The following is a 23,462-nucleotide window of genomic DNA, read 5'->3' on the forward strand; positions in this document are numbered from 1 at the left end:
ATCTTTATCACACCATCAAACACTGAATCCGCTGAAACTACAGGAACTAAAACAATCAGATCTGTGCAAATCTTTGATGAAGGAGAGTACAAGTGCAAAGCCAGCAGAGGAAACCCTCGGGTTTATACACAAGACAGTGAACCAATAACAGTGACAGTAAAGGTTAAGTATTTATACTCACATTATACACTTTTATCTGAAAACACATAAAAATTATTGGTAACACTTTACAATAAGGTTCATTAGTTAACATTAGTTAACTACATTAGTAAACATGAACTGATAATGAGCTGCACTTATACAGCATTTATTAATTTCTGTTAATGTTAATTCCAACAATTACTACTTAATTAAAATATTGTTAACGTTAGTTAATGCACTGTGGGCAAACATGAACAAACAATTAAAGCTTTATTTCTATTAACTTATATTAACAAATACGAATAAATACTGTAGCAAATGTATTGCTCATGGTTTGTTGATGTTAGTTAATACATTAACTAATGTTAACTAATGAACCTTATTGTAAAGTGTTACCAAATTATTTAATACAACACTGAATGAGTTGGAGTTAGTAGAGAATGAAACGTTAAAACCTTTGGAAAAAAACAACATATTAAAAGAATGAAAACTGTATACAAAATGAATTTTGCAATTAACTTAACTCAAACCATTTAAGTAAACCGATTGCATTAGACCATTTAAGTTTTAAAACACATACATTTGAGTACTGTGAACTTGAGTCATGTGCAATTATGCAATTATATTTAAGTAGTGTGAACTTAAACAAATTGAGTCATATGCAGTTATGCACTTTTATTTAAGTTCACAGTACCCAAATGTATGTGTTTTAAAACTAATGCAACCGGTTTACTTAAATGGTTTGAGTTGAGTTAACTTTTAGGTTTTACAGTGGAAAATTGTGCTAATTTTAAAAGAAAAAAATCTCCTTAATATCCTAATGAATTATAAATACTGAATTAGCATTACGTTGATTCATACTTAGTGCTCTTTTATTTTAGTAATTTTAATATCTTTATAATTAATATTTTTCAAACACACTTTAAAATCCTTTTATAAAATCTGATTATTTTATGGTATTTTAAATGTTTATGTTTCTTTTTAACAGTGATTTTAAAAATCTTATTTTTACAATTATTTTATACTTTTCTTTCTCTTTGTAAAACAATTATATGTAAATCACTTTAAATTAACTGTGAAATGTGCAATATACTGTAAATAAACCTGCCTTGCCTAAAAATACACTAGTGATTTACGAGTTACAGCAAGAAAAATCACTGTGTACTGTGGCTTGAATTCAGAGTTTGGGGGTCGTCTCACAAACTGCCTGTGGCCCTTGGACCCAAAAAGAACAATTTTTTTAACAGAGGGACTTTGCGGGGGATTCTTGAAAATAGATTAGCTTCACACAGACGTCTTCTAACTGTCACAGTACTTACAGGTAACTCCAGACTGTCTTTGATCATCCTGGAGGTGATCATTGGCTGAGCCTTTGCCATTCTGGTTATTCTTCTATCCATTTTGATGGTTGTCTTCCGTTTTCTTCCACGTCTCTCTGGTTTTGCTCTCCATTTTAAGGCATTGGAGATCATTTTAGCTGAACAGCCTATCATTTTTTGCACCTCTTTATAGGTTTTCCCCTCTACAATCAACTTTTTAATCAAAGTACGCTGTTCTTCTGAACAATATCTTGAACGACCCATTTTCCTCAGCTTTCAAATGCATGTTCAACAAGTGTTGGCTTCATCCTTCAATAGGGGCCACCTGATTCACACCTGTTTCTTCACAAAATTTATGACCTCAGTGATTGAATGCCACACTGCTATTTTTTTGAACACACCCCTTTCAACTAATTCAACTAATTGCCCAATTGCACAGCCTTAAGAGCGTGCATATCATGAATGCTGGGTCTCATTTGTTTTCTGAGAATCTACTGAACCTACTGGTAACTTGTTTGCCACGTAGCAATAAAAAAATATACTAAAAACCTTGATTATTCTGGTTAGTCACATTGTACTGCTATTATTTTGAACAATACTGTATTAACATTTCTCAGATGTATTGCTTTTGTGGACTACACATGCAAGTTAATGTCAGACTGGGATTGCTTGGCAAAGATAATTTACAAACATGAGACCGGATGGATTATGACTTGCGCACAATTTTTAAACAAAGGTATGTTGTCCCGTTTAGATTTTTCACGTTCATTCTATATGCATTGTCAGCCATGATGAAGTTTAATTCATTGCGCCGCCCACCATGGTCATGCGACGTTAAATGTCTTGTCTGTAAGTGTTATTTTTTTACAAAATAGAGTAACGCGAGTAACGAACTCATTTACATTTCAGTAATTGTAATTGCGTTACTTGATTTTAAAAAATACTTTGTTACATACTCGTTACTGATAAAAGTAACGCGTTACTCCCATCACTGCTAGTAACCGACATCCTTGCCGCTTTGCTTGTGTGTGGGGCGGGTCTTTTAAAAGAAGGTCCAGATTCTATTGGGGTAGGGACGTGTTTGTTTAGGTGATTTCAAATATCAACATTGGCTTTCAAACATTGTGCACTCCGCCTTTAATATATAATTTATAAAGTTTAATATATAGGGGTGCACGGGTACGCGTGTTTAGTGGTTACATGGATTGTTTACAGTACATTGTTGCACAAATTATTGGAAATTTATAATGTTTCTCCAGAGAGTTATTGATGAAGTGTGTTTTGGTGGCATGTAAGTAATTTTTTCATCATATGTTTTTTTTTTCGGTTTCTAGGTTGGGTGTGTAAGATACCAAATCCAATGCTATGTCATATAAATCAGTGACTTGTTGAATAAAACATAGCATCGTTTGAAATACGTCTGCAGCTTTTAACCACTTTTTTGGTGGGCTTGAAACTATTTTGACCCAGCAGGGTTAATTGTAACGCTGTGTTACAACGAACCCCTCAGCACTTACGATATGAAAACTAGTGTAATTCTTGCCGTTATTTTAAATAGGCTACACACAAATGATTGCTGGCTGCCAACAAAATAAATGTGCCTGTCTTATCAAAAATCGTGTGTCAAATTTATTTTTGTTAATATCTTTAATATGTACTGAATAAGGTCACATCAAAGACTGAAATCTTAATGAAATTAATGGCTAAAATCAGACTTTGATGCTCATTTTCTCAGAATTTGAAACTGTACACTGTAAAACCTAAAAGTTAACTCAACTCAAACCATTTAAGGAAACCATTTGCATCAAACCATTTAAGTTTTAAAACACATACATTTGAGTAGGGGAGAGCGGGGTATGTTGTCACACTTTTCACACTGTCTAACATTTACTGAGCACCATACATCAAAATGGTATAAATCTCATACCAAATGAAAGAAGGAAGTCTTGGGCACATATGTTGTATTCATAACATCTTTATATCTTATCTCATTACAGAGTTGTAGACTGTTGAATAGTGACTGTGCACTTGTGACAATTTGCCCCATCGGAGGGTAAGTTGTCACACTAGGGCGGGTAAGTTGTCACACTAGATTATCTAAAAATAAGAACACAACTACTTAATTGTGAATATTGATTTTAATTTTTAAACTCAAACCAAACTGGAAATATAAACATCCGTGCCTGGAGAATCTGGAAAAACAATTATTTCAATCCAAATAATGCACATTTCAATTAAGTGGCAAGACCACTTTACTTTGAACTTTGGTTCAAATGTTCTATGGCTTTCACATAAAACCAGATAACTGAATGGAACGCTGCAGATAACTTGCTTAACTTAACATGTTTAACCTCTGAACAAAACAGATGCCCTGTATGACTAATAGGACTCATCTCCAGAATCACAATTCTGACACACATAAATTGCCTGGCCTGAGGTGCAAGCATCATGGGCCCAATTGTTGCATTTTACACATTTTACCCAGGTCTCCTTTGGACGACTCTTTGAAAATGGCTCTACACAGACGAGGCAGAAGCACTCTTCATCATCTGATGATGACTCTTGCATGATTTTTCTTCTTTTAGCTGCCTTGTTTTTCATAGGTCCAGATTTCTGCTTCCCTTTCTTTTGAAACAGCTTTTTGCTAGATTGAGGCTTATTCTTTTCTATATCATGTTTTCTGAGCATGTTCGATGTGTTTGTTTGTACAGGGGCAAGTTGTCAGATGTGACGACTTGCCCCAAAGTCATTGAGACAACTTGCCCCATACTTACTTGTGTGCTAATGTTGTCTAAATCTCAAGTTTAGCTCATCATATCACTTTAGCTAAAGTATCAAAAGACACTTTACGGTCTCCTCTATTTTGTGCAAAATAATCATTTTAAACATTCACACCTAACAAAGTTGTATTGCATAAAATGTAAAGTGATTTTTTTTTACTTTTTAAGCAGAAAAATAAGAAAATTGTGCTAACCTCAGATTACAGTGATCTTGACCACATGTGAACAGGAAGTTGACTATAGAAGAAGAAGTCACATAAAGTGGCTATTTGATTTTTGACATAGAGCCTCTAGTGTTGCAGTTATGAACAGTGTGACAACTTACCCGTGTGACAACTTACCCCGCTCTCCCCTACTGTGAACTTAAACAAATTGAGTCATATGCAGTTATGCACTTATATTTAAGTTCACACTACTTAAATACAAGTGCATAATTGCACACGACTCAAGTTCAAAGTACTTAAATGTATGTGTTTTAAAACTTAAATGGTTTAAGGCAACCATTTTTCTTAAATTGTTTGAGTTAAACAATATCCACTTCAAGTATATGGACAAAATATTTGCTTACAAGTGTTACAACTAACCCCCTGCCTGTTACAATTGACCCCACCTATGGGGTAAGTTGTAACGTTTGCCACTTCTGTCACGTTTGGTGTAATTGTCCAAGAATGGTAAGTAATAGAAACAAACTTCAAATGTTCATTTGTAGCAGATGTGTGCGTTGCTTGTGTAAAAATATAATGAATCAAATTCAATTTAATTTTAGAATGATTGAGCCAAAACCAAAAAGCGTTAGGTTGTGCCCCGCTCTTCCCTACTGTAACTTTTCAGTGCTTCCCTACAAGGGCACCGATGTAACCGCAAGTTTATTTGTGAACGCTGCTTCTGTTTCAGTAAACTTCAGTGTGTTGAAATTTGTGACGGGGGTATCAGTTCTCCTTCCTAAAGATTTTATTTTCTTTGCGTTTATTTTCTGCTTGTCTCTCGCCTGCTTTATTCAGACTAATGATGTAACACTGTTTCAATGCTGAGTGACTTGATGTTTAATTGTTCGACAAGTAATATTTATATCATATAATAACATAACCTAAAGAATAAAGGAAACAGGTTTGATTATTATCATACTGACTTGATCTGAGAAGTGTTAGCTTCTTATACACAACAGTTCATGCTGACTCACTGGAATCTGATCTTGATGTTTACGGTAAGGGACGTGAATATGCATCAATACGGGCCATTTTAAACATAAGTGATATTCCCAGTTAAATGATGTACTACCTAATTATAACCTTGTTAAATGTAACCACAGTTAGGGATGGAGAAATGCACCACTTTAAATATTTTACTTTGAATGAATGTTATGTGTATTAGGTGTCATGCAACAATAAAGCGCATGGACAATGCGCAATGCACATGGACAATGTCAATTTCAAGTTAACCATTAAATGCATGACTGTTTCACCAATCATTGTAGTCTTTGACGAACTCTAATGATCACTTTATCAAAGCAAACTTCTCATCACATGATACTCAGCATGTGTTTTCTCAGAATAAACGCCCAATTTAACACCAATTTCATAAGTAGTTTCCCTTCCTCATCATGTATAGCTGTGCATTGCATTTATGATTTATGATTTTATAGTACGAGTGCTTTTTAAACCATATTTAAAAACTAGACTGGATTTTATTAATTTACTTGTGTCCCAACCCCAAGCGACAATGATTTAAGAATAGGGAAAAAAAGAGAAAACAATACATAAAATGACACGAAAAAGAAAGTCGTGCCAGGGCCACGAAAAACTAGAAATCCGTAACACGAAAAAGACGTTCATGCTCAAGGCACGTAAAAAAATTGTGCCATGGACACAAATAAATGTACATTTTTTTCATAACTATAACACGACTTTCCGTGAGATCATGCTGTTAAAAACACAATATCACCTAATTATTTGCATGCATTTCACCACAAATACAATAATTAAAGAAACCTATTCCATAAGATTTAATCCTTTTGTAGGTAGTATATTGTCCCTAGATATCAACGGAAAAACTAGTTTGGCAATGTTGATATAGGCTACATGTATGTTCAATTCTCAAAATACCAATTTTCTATCATTAATATCAGACCTTCATCCATCCAAGGATTTTTTGACACAGCTGATTTTAAATGCTTTTTTGTGATTTTGTGCTTACCAGATTGCAAAAAATCCACCGCAAAGTCCATATTTATAAAAACTGTCTTTGACGTGGAAAAGTGCTTAGCGCCATGTCAGGGTTGTCTTGTCTGATTGCTGAAGGTTTTAAAAGGATTTAAACATTGACAAGTGCTCTCTTATATGTCAATGACATTAAATGGGCATAGTTTAACGGAGATCTGAAACTGCTCAGCTGCAAACAAGTTCAAGATCATTTGTGTGTCATGGGGTAAGGGTTTTTTTGGTTTGTACTTTCATTTTATGAATCACACGTATGCATTTTTGAAAATTGATCGTGAGATCAAATTTCTGATGCTTTCTACGCAGCATTTTATTAATGAGGCCCTTTGTGTGTGAGAAATGAAATAAGGTAGTAACTTAGTTTTGTGTCTCTGCTCTTTGACACCTGTGGCATAATAAAAGCACATGTAGGCTAGGTGTCTAGCTTAAATCAATGCATTGTGAACATGACAAACTGTATCATAGGATTCTCAGATGTTACCAACTGTGGGAAAGCCCATTTAATATTCAGATGTATTCAGTTTTCTAGGAACCTTTGACTCGCCTACTACTTTCAAATATAAAACCCTCTTAGTTTGTTCCTCATAGCCACTCTACATATGTGATCTCAACATTATATGGCACCATTTCTTCATATTTTCTTTACTGAACCATAACTTGGATACTTTGAAACTTGTTACTCCATTCATCAAACCCTGGAATAAAAATCACCTGAAGGTCCCAACATCTGAAAAGGTTTGTTACTGTAAATGTTACTGTAAATCTGTCTCACAAAGTTAATTTGTATGATTAGATATCCACAATGCTCGAGGTAAAAATACTGTGTGTTTGTTTTGAAAAGTAAAATCTTTGTCTTGCACATTCTTCACTGTATTATATCCTATACCTGAATTATTTTTGCCGTGCATCTAAGGATTGAGACTAAATCAGGATGTTGACCACTGCAGCTCTTATTCTCATTGTCACCAGTAAAGTTGTCCTAGGATGGGTAAGATTGAATTATGAACTGATATATGACTTTATAATCATCATGATAAGGAATTATATGAATTTATTATTATTTTATCTCATTGCTATAGGATTACAGACAGGCTGTTCTATCCCAAGCACCAATATATCCATTAAATATGTCAGAGAGTTCAGTTGATGACTGGTATGAAGGTTGTACAGAGAAGATGGCAAACCTGGTGGAGACAAAATATCTATCAGAAGAAATCACTGCTAACATATCAGGCTTTGGAACTGCTTGGATGACCAGTGAAGGAGAAATCCCTGAACCAAAAGATAGCTTGACTAGAAACCATTTAATTGCCATTTCCATGTACACTGGTCTTACAGTATATAATCAATTCAATCAGGATGTCAGGAGTGGTAAACTTAAATACAAAAACATGAAATACGCATGGTATTCACTTCACTTTTTGTTGACAGAAGCAATACAGATATTAAAGAAAACACAAGAGAAATGTAAATTAACTTATCGTGGTACCGATGTTAAGTTTAATGAGTCTGTTCTATACAAAGAGATTCGGTTTGGCTTTTTTGCGTCCTCCTCTCTTTTGATTGAAGAAGCAGTGACATTTGGAAGTGAATCTTGTTTTGAAATCGAGACTTGTTATGGGGCTGATGTGGAAAATTACTCTGAGTATTCTGATGAGAAAGAGGTGCTGATTCCCCCGTATGAGACATTTAAAGTCACTGCTATCAAGAAGTATGAGTGGTGTAATACTGTGTTTGTGTTGAAGAGCTCTGGATTTAGAAGTGACTTAAACTGTGCAGTGGCATCAGCCGAGTCCCAGATATATCACAGATGTCTGTCGCTGTGGCTGACCAGCTTTTACATGTTCATTCATTTCTCTTTTTTATATTAAATATTACTTTCACTTCTTATTGAGCCCCACACATAACATGCAGGAAGAAAATGATATCACAACAGCAATGATGGTTACTTTGTGGCCGTTATGAACATGGAAACTATCATAAATCGGTACAAAGTGTATGCAACAAGGTTTTGTATCAGAAAAGATGTAATGACTTTAACTGTAGCTCCTATGCTGGCCATAGGCTTATACGATTAACTTGTGGGAACCAATTTAGAAAACATTTTTAGTTTACATTATTGCACTATTCAGACAACCTTGTGTTGTGTACACTCAAACGCTTATAAAATTCAGTTCTAGGTTTAGTTGTGTAGACTCTAACTGCTTAAAGTTAAGTATATTGTTTTACTTGTTCATTGTTTTTGAGAACTGGTCAGAGGTGTTCATTGCAACAGAGCATTGTTAACAATTTTTTGTGTAACTTACTGTATACAGTATATTTAATCAATGTATCACTTTACTTTAGCTGGTCTCATGCCATGTTTGAACTTGTTACAGAATGAGCTAATAAAATATTTCAAATCAATATTTCATGTCCAAATTTTTTTTATAGCAAATCATATGGAAAGCAGTCGTATACTTATAATCATGTGAAAAGTAAATTAAAAATACATGTCTTTAGGAAACTAATTTGCTATAACATCCTACTGGATGCCAGACCCGGTACTAGGCTTGCTGACTGGGGGGGGCAGTCAGGATTTTTGGGTGGGCAGCCATTTCTCGACTAAAATGATTCATACACTAGCCTGGCTTACTCCAGACCAGTCTCATAGAGCAGTGGTTCTCAAACTTTTTCAGCATGCAGCCCCCCCCTTGTGTTTGAACAAAATGTTATTTTTACGTGTTGTATTCTTATCATCAATCTTTAATAATTTATCATTGTTAATTGTTATAATGATTACACACTTGAGTTTTCCTGGTAACAACAATCACATGCTGTTTTAGTGCAATTGTACATTCTGGATGATGGTACAACACTGTTCTGTGCATTAAAAAGTCTCTTTTGACAGTCTGACAGCCTAAGATAAAGCTGTCAAACCGCGAACAAAAACTTTTGCTTGTTCATTGTCTTGTGGTAAACTGTATAGGATCTTGTGAATCAGGCATTACAGAGCAAATATAGTGTCTGATCAGCCTCACAAAACACTGAGGATGGGTGAAAAATTGGGGCCGGTCATTTAGACATGTGACATAGCTTGCTTTGGTATGGGCACAATGATAGATGTTTTAAAGCACCACAGAAAATATATGTTATAAAGGGTTAACATAATGACAACCAGATAACAACGATGACCCTTGCAGTAACTGGCAAACCTTCATTAACCATTGTGTGGTGTTCATATTTCTGTTATTTAGACAATGTTTGTGGGTCTAGTGGACCCGCTGTATTATTCGTATCTTCAATGCAGTCATACAAATTTATGTAATATTGTTTACAGATGATTACTTTAGCCTTATTGCAAGTAATATAGACAGAATTTATGGTTAATATTTGTCATTTACCACTGGTACAGGACTATTTATAGATTAAAGTGCTATTCGTTTTTGTGATAATATGAAATAAGAGAAGAAAATTCTATTCTCCTCCAGATGTTTATCTAAAATAAGTATTTTCATCACTTTTTTGTTTAATTCTTTGAACTTATTTTGAAATTGTACACATTTGTGTCCGTCTACACAGCACAAGCCCCATCTGAAAAGATGCAGTATCATAACACATCATCCACACTGAACACATAATATGTTCATGCCAGCCTACACAACACATAAGAAGCAGATTTTTATTGTGTAGTAGCTTTGTTGCATATGCATTTCTTGCATTTTATATACGTATACTGTGTCTTCCTGTCCATCTTATGTCCACACACACTGCAGTACAATGTGTTGCTTTTGGCAACAACCTAAAATGATGAAAATGCTTAGATATGAAATTTTACTTTCTCTATTTCTCACTCTCTCTCATACACTCATACACACACAAACACACACACACACGCACACACACACACACACACACACACACACACACACACACACACACACACACACACACACCATAGGTTTTGTGGTAAACTCATGGTTTTACAAATGGTAATCAATACACCAATTTACCATGATTACTACACTTTTACTTTAATACAATCATGGTTATTTTTTGTAAGGGATATAATGGTAAAATGTAGAATGGTTCCTGTTAGACAAAAGGCAAAGTGTTTGGGACAGTGGGGGCAGATAAGTGTTCATGCTTGATATATAAAATGTTGTATCCTTGCCCTGTTACAGCAAGTGCAGAAGGACAAAACTCTGCCATGCATCCATCACATATGTACAGACATATATACAAACACACTCATGCACTCAAAGGAGTCCCAGATAAGAGAAAAACAGAGTAAAGTTACATAGCACATTCAATTTTCACTCTCTTATTACCCCCGGGTCCAGTGGACCCGAACACCACATATGTAATATAAATGTGTAGGGGGTTGTACGGTGTACAGTCATTATAAAGTTGATTATTTTTATGTTCTTTATAGAAAATGAGCCAAGGCCAATGAATCTGAGGTTGAAACAACAATTAATTGCATAATTTTTCTTTTGGTAAACATTAAAAACGGGTCCCACAGACCCGAACACCACACAAGGGTTGATAAAGTACTGGAATATCTATACTTTAGTGAAATAGTGTAGTTATATATACTTTAGTGTAATCCTTTCGAATAACCAGGTTTAAAACAGATGTTAAAATGACTAAAAGGTATTTTTTAAAAGAAAAAAAAATACACCTCAAAAACCTTTTCCTTCCTCTTTTGTCAATGTGTCATGTCAGTGTATTATGCTGAACCTGTATGTTTATCTTCTTGTTAACCGTAGTCTCTCACTATTCTCATCACATGATATCCAACATATTTATTTTCATCATAGGCTTTCTGATCATTTAAAAACACTTTATTTTAAGTAATGTTTCGATTACAAATATTTAATACAAACCTGCATACTATAAAATTATAACCATTCCAAATAGTTTAACATTAAGCTTGATTGTAATGTGAAATTCAGGATGGACAGAAACGATTTCCAAATTGTGTTATTTTTTAAACTGTGACTGTGGGTTGTTTTTTTCCATGGATTAAATTGTATTTGTGCATAAATTATATTCAAGTGCTTAATGCATGTTATTATACAGTAGGATTTCACATATCCCGTTTAGCTGGTTTATAGCAAGCTTGTTCGAGGGAGGTTTTGATCACTTTTTACGTGATCAAGCTGGGTTTACCTGCACTCTAGAAATGCCTGGGTTATTTTGGACCCATGTTGGTATGCAACAATAGTCTATAATCCATCAGTTAGGTTAAAACAACCTAAAAGCATTGGGTCAATTTTTATCCAGCAATGTGTTCTGTCCAAAAATTACCCAACATGAGTCAAAATAACACAGCAATTTTCAGAGTGGCAAGGTGGTGACTCAGCTAAAGCTCAACCATGCAAGAACCGACCAGCTACAAGTAACTTCCATGTTCCAGCTTAAACCCGCTAAGACCAAGGTGTGTGCTTAATCTGGATATAGCTGGTTTTTAGCAGGGGTATTTTTGCAAAAAATTTTGCTTATATTTGAAATATTTTACTCTTTTATATTCTATCCAGTTTATGTTTCTACAAAAACTGTGTTAGATGAAAGACACATTGCTTTGTGAGAAAGAGGCACTGGCACGGAGCCTATGTGCAGCTGTGTTCAGCAAGTCTCTCCAGTTATGTTTTAATAATCAAGTTACACACATCTAGATTTACAGTTTGTTTCTGCAATCTGAGCGAACTAAAGTAACTTCCTTTAAACTAACTTTTGGTAAAGTATGTGTCAGGGTCCTGTTTTCCCTCATGGACTTGATTTACAGTAAGCTTTTATTGGTCTTTAATAAAGTATTTGGCAAACATATATATATACACACAAGCCATTCTTTCCTGACGCGTCCTGGCCAGGATTTCAGTGCGTCTTCCGGAAGTCGTATTTGTTGACAGCATACGCCATTCAGTTAAAAACATAAGACATGCAATCGTAGTTTCATTCTTACCTTAAAATGTAACTGTTGCTTTTCTGTAATAATAATAATCCTCTATGACGTATGCGGTCGACAAATATGACTTCCGGAAGAAGCCCCCGAAATCCTGGCCAGGACGCGTCAGGAAAGAATGGGACATATGGTCACCCTAATATATATATATTAGGTCTGAAGCTCTTTTCTTGGAATCTTCCGTCAAGGGTTTTCGATTCTTCTTCCCCGGCTCTGCCATTTGCAACAGTCGCTAGCCGTGTTTCGCTCGCCTGCCTCTGTGTTGTTTGCCGTAAAGTGATACTGCTTCTCGCGATATCTGAGACATTGCGAGACTGAAGGACACCGGGTCGGATACAGCGAACTTGCAAGTGGGGTATTCTTCCTACAGACGGTATGGGCGGGCGAGAGAGTCTTCATTCATCCGGTAATGAGTCATTTAACCATACCGACTTACGAAGATGATTTATTAACATAAAAATGCTGCCTTGTGTCCCTTTAACAGGAAAACACAACACAATTCAAAGACATAAACACAGAAGAGATTAAGCATAAAATGTAGGTCCTGGCACCTGGCATAAGAACCAAGATAGTTTCTTGCGCTTTAAGTAATGGACAACGTTTAATAAAGAGAAATCTAATGAGACCTTCAGTAGTACAAGACCTGGATCTGTGAGATCTCACAATTTTGGCAGTTGGATTTTTACAAACATCCTGACATAGATGAAAAAATGCAATGTAATTCTCAAATGCTCATTTAATATTCAGACGTGATCAGTTTTGTTAAGAACTGATGATGTTTTCTTTGTACTGGCTGTCTTTGAAACGCCTACTACTTTATAAAAAGTATAAAAGTTTGTTCCTCGTGTGAGTTTGTTCCTCATTGCTACTCTTTCTTCATGCACAGGTCTACAGGTATGATATCTCAAAATACACTTTTAAACTTTTCAAATCCTGTCATAATCACCTGATTAGATATTCACAGAAATATGCTTGCTTTAAAAACTAAAAATGTTTTAAATGTCTCTTTCAACAGTTTAGTATTTAGTATTGTAGCACAATGTTTTATTTGTTGTCTTTTGCAGTTTCTTGACTGTATTCATACCTGATCTTCATTCATTGTACATCTGATGATTGAGACTAAATCAGGATGTTGACCACTGCAGCTCTTATTCTCATTGTCACCAGTAAAGTTGTCCTGGGACAGGTAGGATTGAAATAAGTCTGTTTATTACTGTACAATTATTATTATATTACTACTAAGGTTATTTTAATTTTTGGATAATGTAATCATTGGATATAGGTTGACAGACTGGCTGTTAAAAGACGGAGATATCCATTAAATTTGGCACCCGATTCAGTTGATAATCGATATGATGGCTGTACAGAGAAGATGGAAAAATTGGTGGAGACAAAATATCTAACTGAAGAAATCACTGCTAACATATCAGGCTTTGGAAAAGTTTGGGAAAACAGTACAAAAAACATCCCTGGACCAAAAGACAATCTGACAAGAAACCATTTAATTGCCATTTCTGTGTATACTGGTGTTATTGTATATAGAAAATTCAATGAGGATGTTAGGACCGGTAAACAGAAATACAAAGAAAAGACATACAAATGGTACTCGCTTCATTTTTGGTTGACACAAGCAATACAGACTCTAAAGAAGACTGAAAATGGATGCAAGTCAACTTATCGTGGTACCAATGTTACATTTGAAGGTGTCAATAACACAGAGATTCGTTTTGGCTCATTTACGTCCTCCTCTCTTGATCGTAAAGTAACAATGGATTTCGGAAATCAATCTTGTTTTGAAATCGAGACTTGTAACGGTGCTGATGTGTCAAAATACTCCCAGTTTCCTAATCAGAAAGAGGTGTTGATTCCCCCGTATGAGACATTTAATATCACTGATATCAGGATAGGTCAGAAGGATGACTGGTGTAAGACTGTGTTTGTGTTAAACAGCTCCGGAATAAGAAGTGACTTAAACTGCAGTGGCATCAGCCGATTCCCAGATATATCACAGATGTCTTTCGCTGTGGCTGACCAGCTTTTACATCTTCGTTCATTTCTCTTTTTTATATTAAATATTACTTTCACTTCTTATAGAGCCCCACACATAATATGCAGGAAAAAATGATATCCTGGCCATGAATTTGTCAGGATCCTGCCCGAATCTTGTTTTGTATTATATCTAGTCATGTTGGTAGGGTCCTGACAGTACAATGTTTTGTGTGGGAAATGCGTGGTCTCAATGAGCTCGTTTACATGTACACCAATAATGCGATTATTTCCAATAATGCGAGTAAGGACTTAATCGCAGTAAGACGTTTACATGACTGGAGCTAACCTCTTCACTCCTGTTTACATGCAGTTTTTATTTTCGGATTATTCACACATATGCAGGGCACAAATGATGAACTCGCATATAACTACCTGTATATACATTGTTATAATATTCACATTATAACAGTAACTATAAAAATATAGTTTTGAAAATGTTTTTATATTAAATATAATAGCGAAGTTCACACCACAACTATAACAAAAACACCTGTCCCCCTCATAACTCCCTATTTAACGTCCTTGTGTTTGATGTTCTTCACTCATGCATTTTTTCTTGCTACCTGTGAGTTTTGTGACCAATTTATCCCTAGTCTAGTTTAGTGTCTGTTAAGTGTCAAGTTTAGTCTAGTCCAGTTAGTATTTTGTATTTAAGCATTGTTTCATGTTGTTTGCCCCATCGTGGGTTTTTGTTTTGCTGTTTTCTCATTTTGTTTAATAAAGTGTACATTGTGTTTCTACCCGTGTATGCACTTGGGTTCATTCTGAAATCCCTGACAGAATTAAGAATTTATTCCCACGATTCATCAGTGGTAGAATGAGTACTGCAATTTTATACTTAAGTAAAAGTACTTCTATTAGGAAATAATTCACTTGAGTACAAGTAGAAGTACTGAAAAATAATATGACTCAAGTAAGAGTAAATAAGTAGTTACTGCGTTACAAAGTACTTTGATACACCTTACACAAGAAAACTTTTAGAAGTGCCAGTATAAAAGACAGAACTACAAAGTGTTATAACTGACAGCATTTATTGAAAAATAGGACCTAAAAAAGCATTAGCCCCCATTAAAGGAAATTATAGAACCCCATTGATAATGTACTTACTACTTAAAACTACTTTACAATTTTTTTTATATATTTTACAAATAAAAAATGTAAAATCACACAACAAACATTTCAGAGTAGCTTAATTCCAAAAAAGCCATTCATTTTCATTATAATTTAATGTGTGGGATGTCTATTTTTAGCCCAATACATAATTAGTACTTTAGTTTCCAGTAATGTGTTTAATTAGTAAAACATTTATGTGTGATCTGAGCTACTGATTTACTCATATCATTTACATTCGATAGAATTAACTAACTCATTTGACATACTTAATCTTGCCAAGTTGCTTTTGACTTTGACACTTACCTCAATGTGTTTGCACGAGGATGAGGAATTGTAAAATGCAGATATTTTCACATTCTTGGAAAATCAGAGCTTGCAGCTCATCATGATGCTTTGCCCCTTTTTGCTTTGGTAGCTGAATATGGTAACACTTTACAACAATGGTACATGAATAATCATGTTTTTATACATAAATTAATAATCACTTTACTATGAACTAATGATGAGTTAAGCTATGTACTAATCAGTAACTAACCATAACTATGTCATGAATCATATAAATTCATGCATGAATAACCGCCTCCTTAACTACACATTAATACATGTTTGTTAGTTAATGCATTAATTAACACTTTGGGTAACCAAAATCAAACATGCTTTAGAACAATGGTTCTCAACCTGGGGTCTGATGCTTTGAGGTCAAATAAAGATGCATAAAATGTTAAACTAATAATTTTATATGCACAATATATTTTTAAAATGCATATGCTCACAATACCAAGATAGAAGGTTGTTAAAGTATTTTATTATGTAAAATAATTGTTCCCTTTTTTGCTTAGGTGCTTGTCAATGTTGATGTAAAATCAAAAGAAAGGTGAATGTAAACTTTAGAGCAGCGGTCTCCAACAACGTCTGTGAGGTGCCCCACCAAAGCATATTCTATTAATTGTCTCAATTGTAATATTTATTCATTACAGATTTTTTTGTATTTGACCTGGTTTATTTTTAAACAATACTAAAACATCAATAAGTAAAATAAAATAAAATAAAATTAACAAGTAAAACAAAAAGGTTTTAAGTAGACAATATCAAAAAGTAGCCCTCCAGATAACTCCATTGTGGTAGACCCCTGCTTTAAAGCCTAATAGGCGGCGCGCTCGTTGGGGCTCCGCCTCCGTAGTCTGCTGCTTAGTGTTAATTAATGCATAACAAACATGTATTAATGTGTAGTTAAGGTGGCTGTAATTCATGCATGAATTCATATGACTCATGACATAGTTATGGTTAGTTATTGATTAGTACATAGCTTAACTCATCATTCATAGTAAAGGGATTATTAATTTATGTATTAGTACATGATTATTCATGTACCATTATTGTAAAGTGTTACCCTGAATATTTAAGAAAGATTAGGCCAGGGATGCTCAAATGCAACTGTATGGAGCTCATAGCCAATCGTTTCAATTATACCAGATGACGTATGTAGAGCGACATCAATTAAAACGTAAACAACTTTTATCGGTACGTGTGCACACAGCTGAAAGCTATGGAACTAATCCGGTAGCTGTATATTGTATACAGTATTGTATACATATATTGTATAGAACTACAGTACAGGCATAATGACAATATAATATTAATAAATACCACTTACCATTTATTGGTTAATTGTACTTCGTTGACGACGATGCCTAGCAGGTTGGTCCTATAAAACTCTGTGGTTATCATGTCTTGCCATATACAAACATCCTTCTTGGATATGAAATTGTTTAACGCCAAAATGCTCTTTTTTAAGTAAACTATATATAAATAATAATAATCATATGTTTCATTTCTATAGCACCTTTCCCTTGCTTAAGGACGCTTTACAAAGACAGTTGTAATACAGCAACCATTGTACACGGAAAGAGAACAAAAGTTAGTCAGACAGACAGATAGAGGCAGGCCTTGATATGTCTCTAACAACCTAAAATAAGGATCATCCACGCAAACTGTTTGAATGAAATGTTATTTTTACATGTTGCATTCTTATCATTAATCTTTAATAATTTATCATTGTTTATTGTAACAACAATAACATGCTGTTTTAGTGTAATTGTACATACTGGATGATGGTACAACATTAAAAAAGCGCTAAAATTACATTAAAAAGTGTCTTTTGACAGTCTGACAGCCTAAGACAAAGCTGTCAAACCGCGAACAAAAACTGTTGCTTATTCATTGTCTTGTGGTAAACTGTAGAGGATCTTATGAATCAGGCATTACAGAGCAAATATGGTGTCTGATCAGCCTCTTAAAACACTGAGGATGGGTGAAAAATCAGGCGCCGGTCATTGATTTAAGCATGTGATATTAGCTTGCTTTGGTATGGGCACAACAATGATGTTTTAAAGCACCACAGAAAATATCTGTTATAAAGGGTTAACACAGCCATGATAACCAGATAACTACGATGACCCTTGCAGTAACTGGCAAACCTTCATTAATAAGGTACTGGAATATCTATACTTTAGTGTAATAGTTTAGTTATATATTGTGAACTAAACGAGGGCACTAAACACAGATGAGAGGGATAACTAATAATGAATAATTAACAAGGAGAACAAGGGGGCGGGGACAAGGAATGAGACACCAGAGGCACATGACCCAATCTACAAGGCCATAAGCCTCCACATAAAACAAAAGACTGTCAGAACCCTGCCATCACGATAAAACATAAATATAAAACAAGACTCTTATGGCAGAGTCCTGACATATATGCTTTAGTGTAATACTTTCGAATAACCAGGTTTAAAACAGATATTAAAATGACTAAAAGGTATTTTTTTGAAAGAAAAAAATACACCTCAAAAACCTTTTCCTTCCTCTTTAGTCAATGTGTCAAGTCAGTGTATTATGCTGAACCTGTATGTTTATCTTGTTAACCATAGTCTCTCACCATTCTCTTCACATGATATCCAACATACTTATTCTCATCACAGGCTTTCTGATCATTTAACAACACTTTATTTTAAGAAATGTTTCGATTACAAATATTTGATACAAACCTGCATACTATCAAATTATAACCATTCCAAATAGTTTAACATTAAGCTAGAGTGACCAGAATTTCAAAGGTTGGACAAACGATTCGAAATACTGATATATTTAAACTGTGACTGTGTTTTTTTTTTTTTTTGATCGGTTAAATTGTTTTGTGCATAAATTATATTCAAGTGCTTAATGCACATTATCATAAAGTAGAAGATTTTTCACATATCCAGTTTAGCTGGTTTAAAGCAAGCTTGTATGAGGGAGGTTTTGATCACTTTTTACGTGATCAAGCTGGTTTTACCTGCACTCTAGAAATGGCTGGGTTAATTTGGACCCATGTTTGGTTAAAGTTATGCAACCATAGTTTATAATAACCCAGCAGTTGGGTTAAAACAACCCGGTATTGGGTCAATTTTAACCCAGCGGTGTGTTCTGTCCAACATTTGTCCAGCATGGTAAAAAATAACCCAGCCATTTTTAGAGTGTAGCAAGGCAGTGACTCAGCTAAAGCTCAAACACACTAAAGGACCGACCAGCTACAGGTAACTTCCATGTTCCAGCTTAAAAACGCTGGTTTTTAGCAGAATTTTCTTTTGCAAAAATTATATTTGACTGAAATGCTTGTATTAAAATATTTTACTCTTTTATATTCTACCCAGTTTATGTTTCTACAAAAACTGTGTTAGATGAAAGACACATTGTTTTGTGAGAAAGAGGCACTGGTACGGAGCCTACAGTATATACAGTATGTGCAGCTGTGTTTGTTTCCATGGTAACAGATCAGCGAGTCTCTCCAGAGTTATCTTTTAATAATAAAGTTGTCAGGACTCTGCCACGAGAGTCTGGTTTTATATTTATGTTATATTGTGATTGCAGGGGTCTGACAGTCTCTTGTTTCATGTGGAGGCGCATGCCTTGTTTATTGTGGCATGTGCCTCTGGTGTCTCGTCTCTAGTCCCCGCCCCCCTTGTTCTCTCCTTGTTTAGTTGCCCTATTTAATCTCCTCTTGTCCCTTGTCTCTTGCTGGATCATTGTGCTGATACATGTCATGTTTTGCAGTCTTTCGTGTTCATTCAGTTTTTGTTTTCATCATGTTACGTCAGTGTTGTAGATTCATGTTTAATGTTGTGTTGCCCCCTCGCGGTCCTTTTGTTTTCATGTTTTATAAAATAAATGTTCTATGTTCACTCCCCAATATCATCTGCGCTTGGGTTCTCTTGTCCTCCGTTCCAGTTCCTCACAAAAGTTAGATAATAAATATTAGTGTCACATGCCTAATTTGTTCCACAAATCTAGATTTACAGTATGTTTCTGCAACCTGAGTGAACAGTAACTTTCTTTAAACTAACTTTTAGTAAAGTCAGGGCCCTGTTTTCCATCATAGACTTGATTTACAGTAAACTTTTATTGGTCTTTAATAAAATATTTGGCAAACAACTAGGACCTACAATAACTGAGATTTACAATAATGTTTGCATGCATGTTCAGTTCTCAAAACACCACAATTTACTCTACATAGTAATTTTTATGTGAACTTGCTCCGCAAGACTTTGTACAATATTTCTTGTATGATATAAATCATTGATCTTTTATCTTTTTATATGAACTGAGACATTTCTGTAAAGCTGCTTTGCTGCAAACCACATGCCTTCATGGAAAAGCTGTTGAAATAAATTTTAATTTGCTCATTGACTGTTGCTGTGTTAGGCTGACTTTTCAAGTCATGTTTAATTATGTTGTTAAGCAAAAGGATTTGCTGCAACTACACTGTAAAAAAATTCACAGCATTTATTTTTGTTGAACCAACAAATATTTTTTATATTACTTTAACCTATAAAATCAAGTTGAACTTTTTACAAGAAAATAATAGGTTGAATTGACTTGCAAAATTAAGTTGTTTTAACCACATGCTGCATTTTTTTTACAATTTACAATATTTCAACTCTTTGAATGTTTCTCATGTTATACTCGTGCCTGAAACAAAGCTGTGAAACCACGGACAGAAACTGTTGCTTGTTCATTTCCTGTTCATTTCAAGTTTAGCCCCTCTTTATTGACAGCAGGCCAAATAAGCTGATCATTATGTTTTATTAACATATGAAATGGACATACAGAAAATGCCAAACCTGGTTCCTTACAATGAATGCTACTTCTCTCTTTTCTACTTTTTAAATGCTTTTTAGCCTCCCAAATCATAAACAATTATTCGATCTGGTGTATGAGAAGTTTAGGTCCTGGCACAAGAACCAAGATAGTTTGTTGCGCTTTGAGAAATGGAACGTTTAATAAAGCAACCATGTATCACGAAATTATGTACCATATAGTTTTCGTTTTCAGGGTTCCGTTATTGTTTTGAATGATAATCGTATGTTTTTGCACGATTAACTTCGTACTACCCTGCTGAAAAAAACAGCATGGACCAGCATGGGAATTATGTTGGTCTATGCTGGTTTAGCTGGTGGTCACCAGCATATCAGCACCAAAACACAACATATGCTGGTATGACCAGCATGGGATGCTGGTGCTAATGCTGGTTTTATGCTGGTGCTAATGCTGGTTGGATGCTGTTTTAGCTGGTGTTCACTAGCAAACCAGCACCAAAACACAACATATGCTGGTCTTGCTGGTATGCTGTTTTTTTCAGCTGGGTAATTCATAGGAATTAGCTAACTCGTAAAATATGTACAAATTCTTGTGAGATCAGGCTAGACCTACAGTAGTGCAAGACCTGAATCTGAACCTTGGATCCGTAAGATCTAACAATTTTTACAAACATCCCGACCCAGACAGATGAAAAACTGCGTTGTAGTTCTTAAATAATATTGAGACCTGATCAGTTTTCTGAGAAACTGATGATGTTTTCTTAGTACTGGGTGCCTTTGACCCGCCTACTACTTTATAAAAAGTATAAAACCCTCTGAGTTTGTTTCTCATTGCTACTCTTTCTTCGTGCGCATGCCTACAGGTATGAAATCTCAACATACACTTTTAAACTTATTTATCAAATCCTGTAATAATCACCTGATTAGATATTCACAGAAAAATTTTAAAATGTCTCTTTCAACAAAATGTTACAAAAAACTTGAAACAGTGTGCACAGTTTAGTATTGTAGCACAATGTTTCATTTGTTGTCTTTTGCAGTTTCTTGACTGTATTATATTCATACCTGATCTCCATTTGTCATTTATCTGAGGATTCAGACTAAATCAGGATGTTGACCACTGCAGCTCTTATTCTCATTGTCACCAGTAATGTTGTTCTTGGACAGGTAAGATTAAATGACGAGTCTGTATATTATTGTACAATCATGATTACAATATTACTAAGGTAATAATTTTTCTCATTGGATATAGGATGACAGACGGGCTGTTAAAAGACAGAGATTTCCATTAAATATGGCAGAGGATTCAGTTGATGACCTGTATGAAGGCTGTACAGAGAAGATGGAAAAATTGGTGGAGACAAAATATCTACCTGAAGAAATCACTGCTAACATATCAGGCTTTGGAACAGTTTGGGAAAACAGTACAAAAAACATCCCTGGACCAAAAGACAATCTGACAAGAAACCATTTAATTGCCATTTCTGTGTATACTGGTGTTATTGTATATAGAAAATTCAATGAGGATGCTAGGACCGGTAAACAGAAATACAAAGAAAAGACATACAAATGGTACTCGCTTCATTTTTGGTTGACACAAGCAATACAGACTCTAAAGAAAACGCAACAGGAATGCAAGTCAACTTATCGTGGTACCAATGTTACATTTGAAGGTGTCAATAACACAGAGATTCGTTTTGGCTCATTTACGTCCTCCTCTCTTGATCGTAAAGTAACAGCTGATTTCGGAAATCAATCTTGTTTTGAAATCAAGACTTGTTATGGTGCTGATGTGTCAAAATACTCCCAGTTTCCTAATCAGAAAGAGGTGTTGATTCCCCCGTATGAGACATTTAAAGTCACTGATATCAGGAACGATCAGAAGGGTGACTGGTGTAAGACTGTGTTTGTGTTAAACAGCTCTGATATAACATGTAACTTAAACTGTGCAGTGGCATCAGTCAAGCCCAAGAAATATCACAATGTCATTATCTCTGACTGATCAGCATTTACATATTTTAATTTCTCTTTTTTATAATAAGCATGCTTTTATGAAACTTAATGATTGCAGCTTTAGTCTATCTGAATGATTGTCATTTAGTTATTTTTTTTTTTACATTATATGCAGAGTTAAATGCATTTGTTGCATATTAGCTGTTCTGTTGCATACGTACACTGTAAAAAGTTCTTTGCTGCCTTAAATTTACAAGTCATTTCAATTTACTATTATTTGACTAGAAATGAGTTGTTATAACTTACAAAATATAGTTGAAATAAGTCAACCTCATTTGTTGTAGCAACTCATTTCTTGTCAAGATAAAAAATAGCAAGTTGAAATGACTTGTGAATCTGAGCTCAGCAAATCATTTTGTACTGCTTTGAAAACTAAAGAATATCTTATAAAAATACAAGTTTTTACGAATTTAAAACTATAAGAATAATCCAAAAGCATGTTAGTTACTGCGTGAATAAATGTCACTTAAATTTCATTTATTTAAACAGCTCTCTGGTCATTTACCGCTGATAGCCCAGAGTCATCTTGACCGGTACTACTTATGTTTAATGCTCCGCTTTCTGTTTTCTCATGCCATGTTTGAATTTGTTGCAAAAAAATTGAATAAAATATTAGAAATTTATATTTTGTGTAAAATTCTTAAGTATAGCCAATACATATTTATGCATTTGGCAGATGCTTTTATCCAAAGAGATTTACAGTGCATTAAAAGCTATATTTTTTTATCCCTGGGTATGAACCTATGACC

General features: G+C 34.6%; 4 protein-coding genes across 6 annotated transcripts in view; all 4 read left to right on the forward strand.

Annotated features, from left to right (window-relative positions):
• Positions 1 to 23,462, forward strand: part of LOC141349278 (Fc receptor-like protein 5) — a 185,980-nt gene that overhangs the window by 76,013 nt on the left and 86,505 nt on the right. The window lies entirely within an intron of this gene.
• Positions 6,944 to 22,962, forward strand: LOC129425668 (ecto-ADP-ribosyltransferase 5-like). 3 transcript variants are annotated; one of them, XM_073857604.1, is made up of 3 exons: positions 7,017 to 7,191; positions 21,793 to 21,867; positions 21,953 to 22,962. In XM_073857604.1, the coding sequence occupies exons 2-3, from the start codon at positions 21,811 to 21,813 to the stop codon at positions 22,700 to 22,702; spliced, it is 807 nt and encodes a 268-aa protein (XP_073713705.1). In that variant the 5' UTR covers positions 7,017 to 7,191; positions 21,793 to 21,810; the 3' UTR covers positions 22,703 to 22,962. The 3 variants fall into 3 exon arrangements, 2 of the variants coding, with proteins under 2 accessions (XP_073713705.1, XP_073713704.1); XR_012359366.1 differs by lacking the exons at positions 21,793 to 21,867; positions 21,953 to 22,962 and adding an exon at positions 7,370 to 7,445 and having other exon boundaries at positions 6,944 to 7,191; XM_073857603.1 differs by lacking the exons at positions 7,017 to 7,191; positions 21,793 to 21,867 and adding an exon at positions 13,515 to 13,589 and having other exon boundaries at positions 21,953 to 22,961.
• LOC141351133 (GPI-linked NAD(P)(+)--arginine ADP-ribosyltransferase 1-like) lies at positions 7,540 to 8,726 on the forward strand. The gene has a single exon (XM_073857606.1). The coding sequence runs from the start codon at positions 7,584 to 7,586 to the stop codon at positions 8,325 to 8,327; it is 744 nt and encodes a 247-aa protein (XP_073713707.1). The 5' UTR covers positions 7,540 to 7,583; the 3' UTR covers positions 8,328 to 8,726.
• On the forward strand, positions 13,686 to 14,528 carry LOC141349155 (ecto-ADP-ribosyltransferase 5-like; the record flags this gene model as incomplete). Its single annotated transcript, XM_073857908.1, has 1 exon — positions 13,686 to 14,528. A coding segment is annotated over one exon (843 nt), but the record flags the coding sequence as incomplete, so codon positions are not given.

The sequence above is a fragment of the Misgurnus anguillicaudatus genome, chromosome 19 (assembly GCF_027580225.2).
Source record: "Misgurnus anguillicaudatus chromosome 19, ASM2758022v2, whole genome shotgun sequence".
Taxonomy (NCBI): domain Eukaryota; kingdom Metazoa; phylum Chordata; class Actinopteri; order Cypriniformes; family Cobitidae; genus Misgurnus; species Misgurnus anguillicaudatus.

Coding starts and splice junctions, on each gene's coding strand:
- LOC141351133 (XM_073857606.1), top strand. CDS start 7,584: ATGTCAGAGAGTTCAGTTGATGACTGGTATGAAGGTTGTACAGAGAAG.
- LOC129425668 (XM_073857604.1), top strand. CDS start 21,811: ATGTTGACCACTGCAGCTCTTATTCTCATTGTCACCAGTAATGTTGTT. Junction 21,868..21,952: donor GTAATGTTGTTCTTGGACAG/GTAAGATTAAAT, acceptor CATTGGATATAG/GATGACAGACGGGCTGTTAA.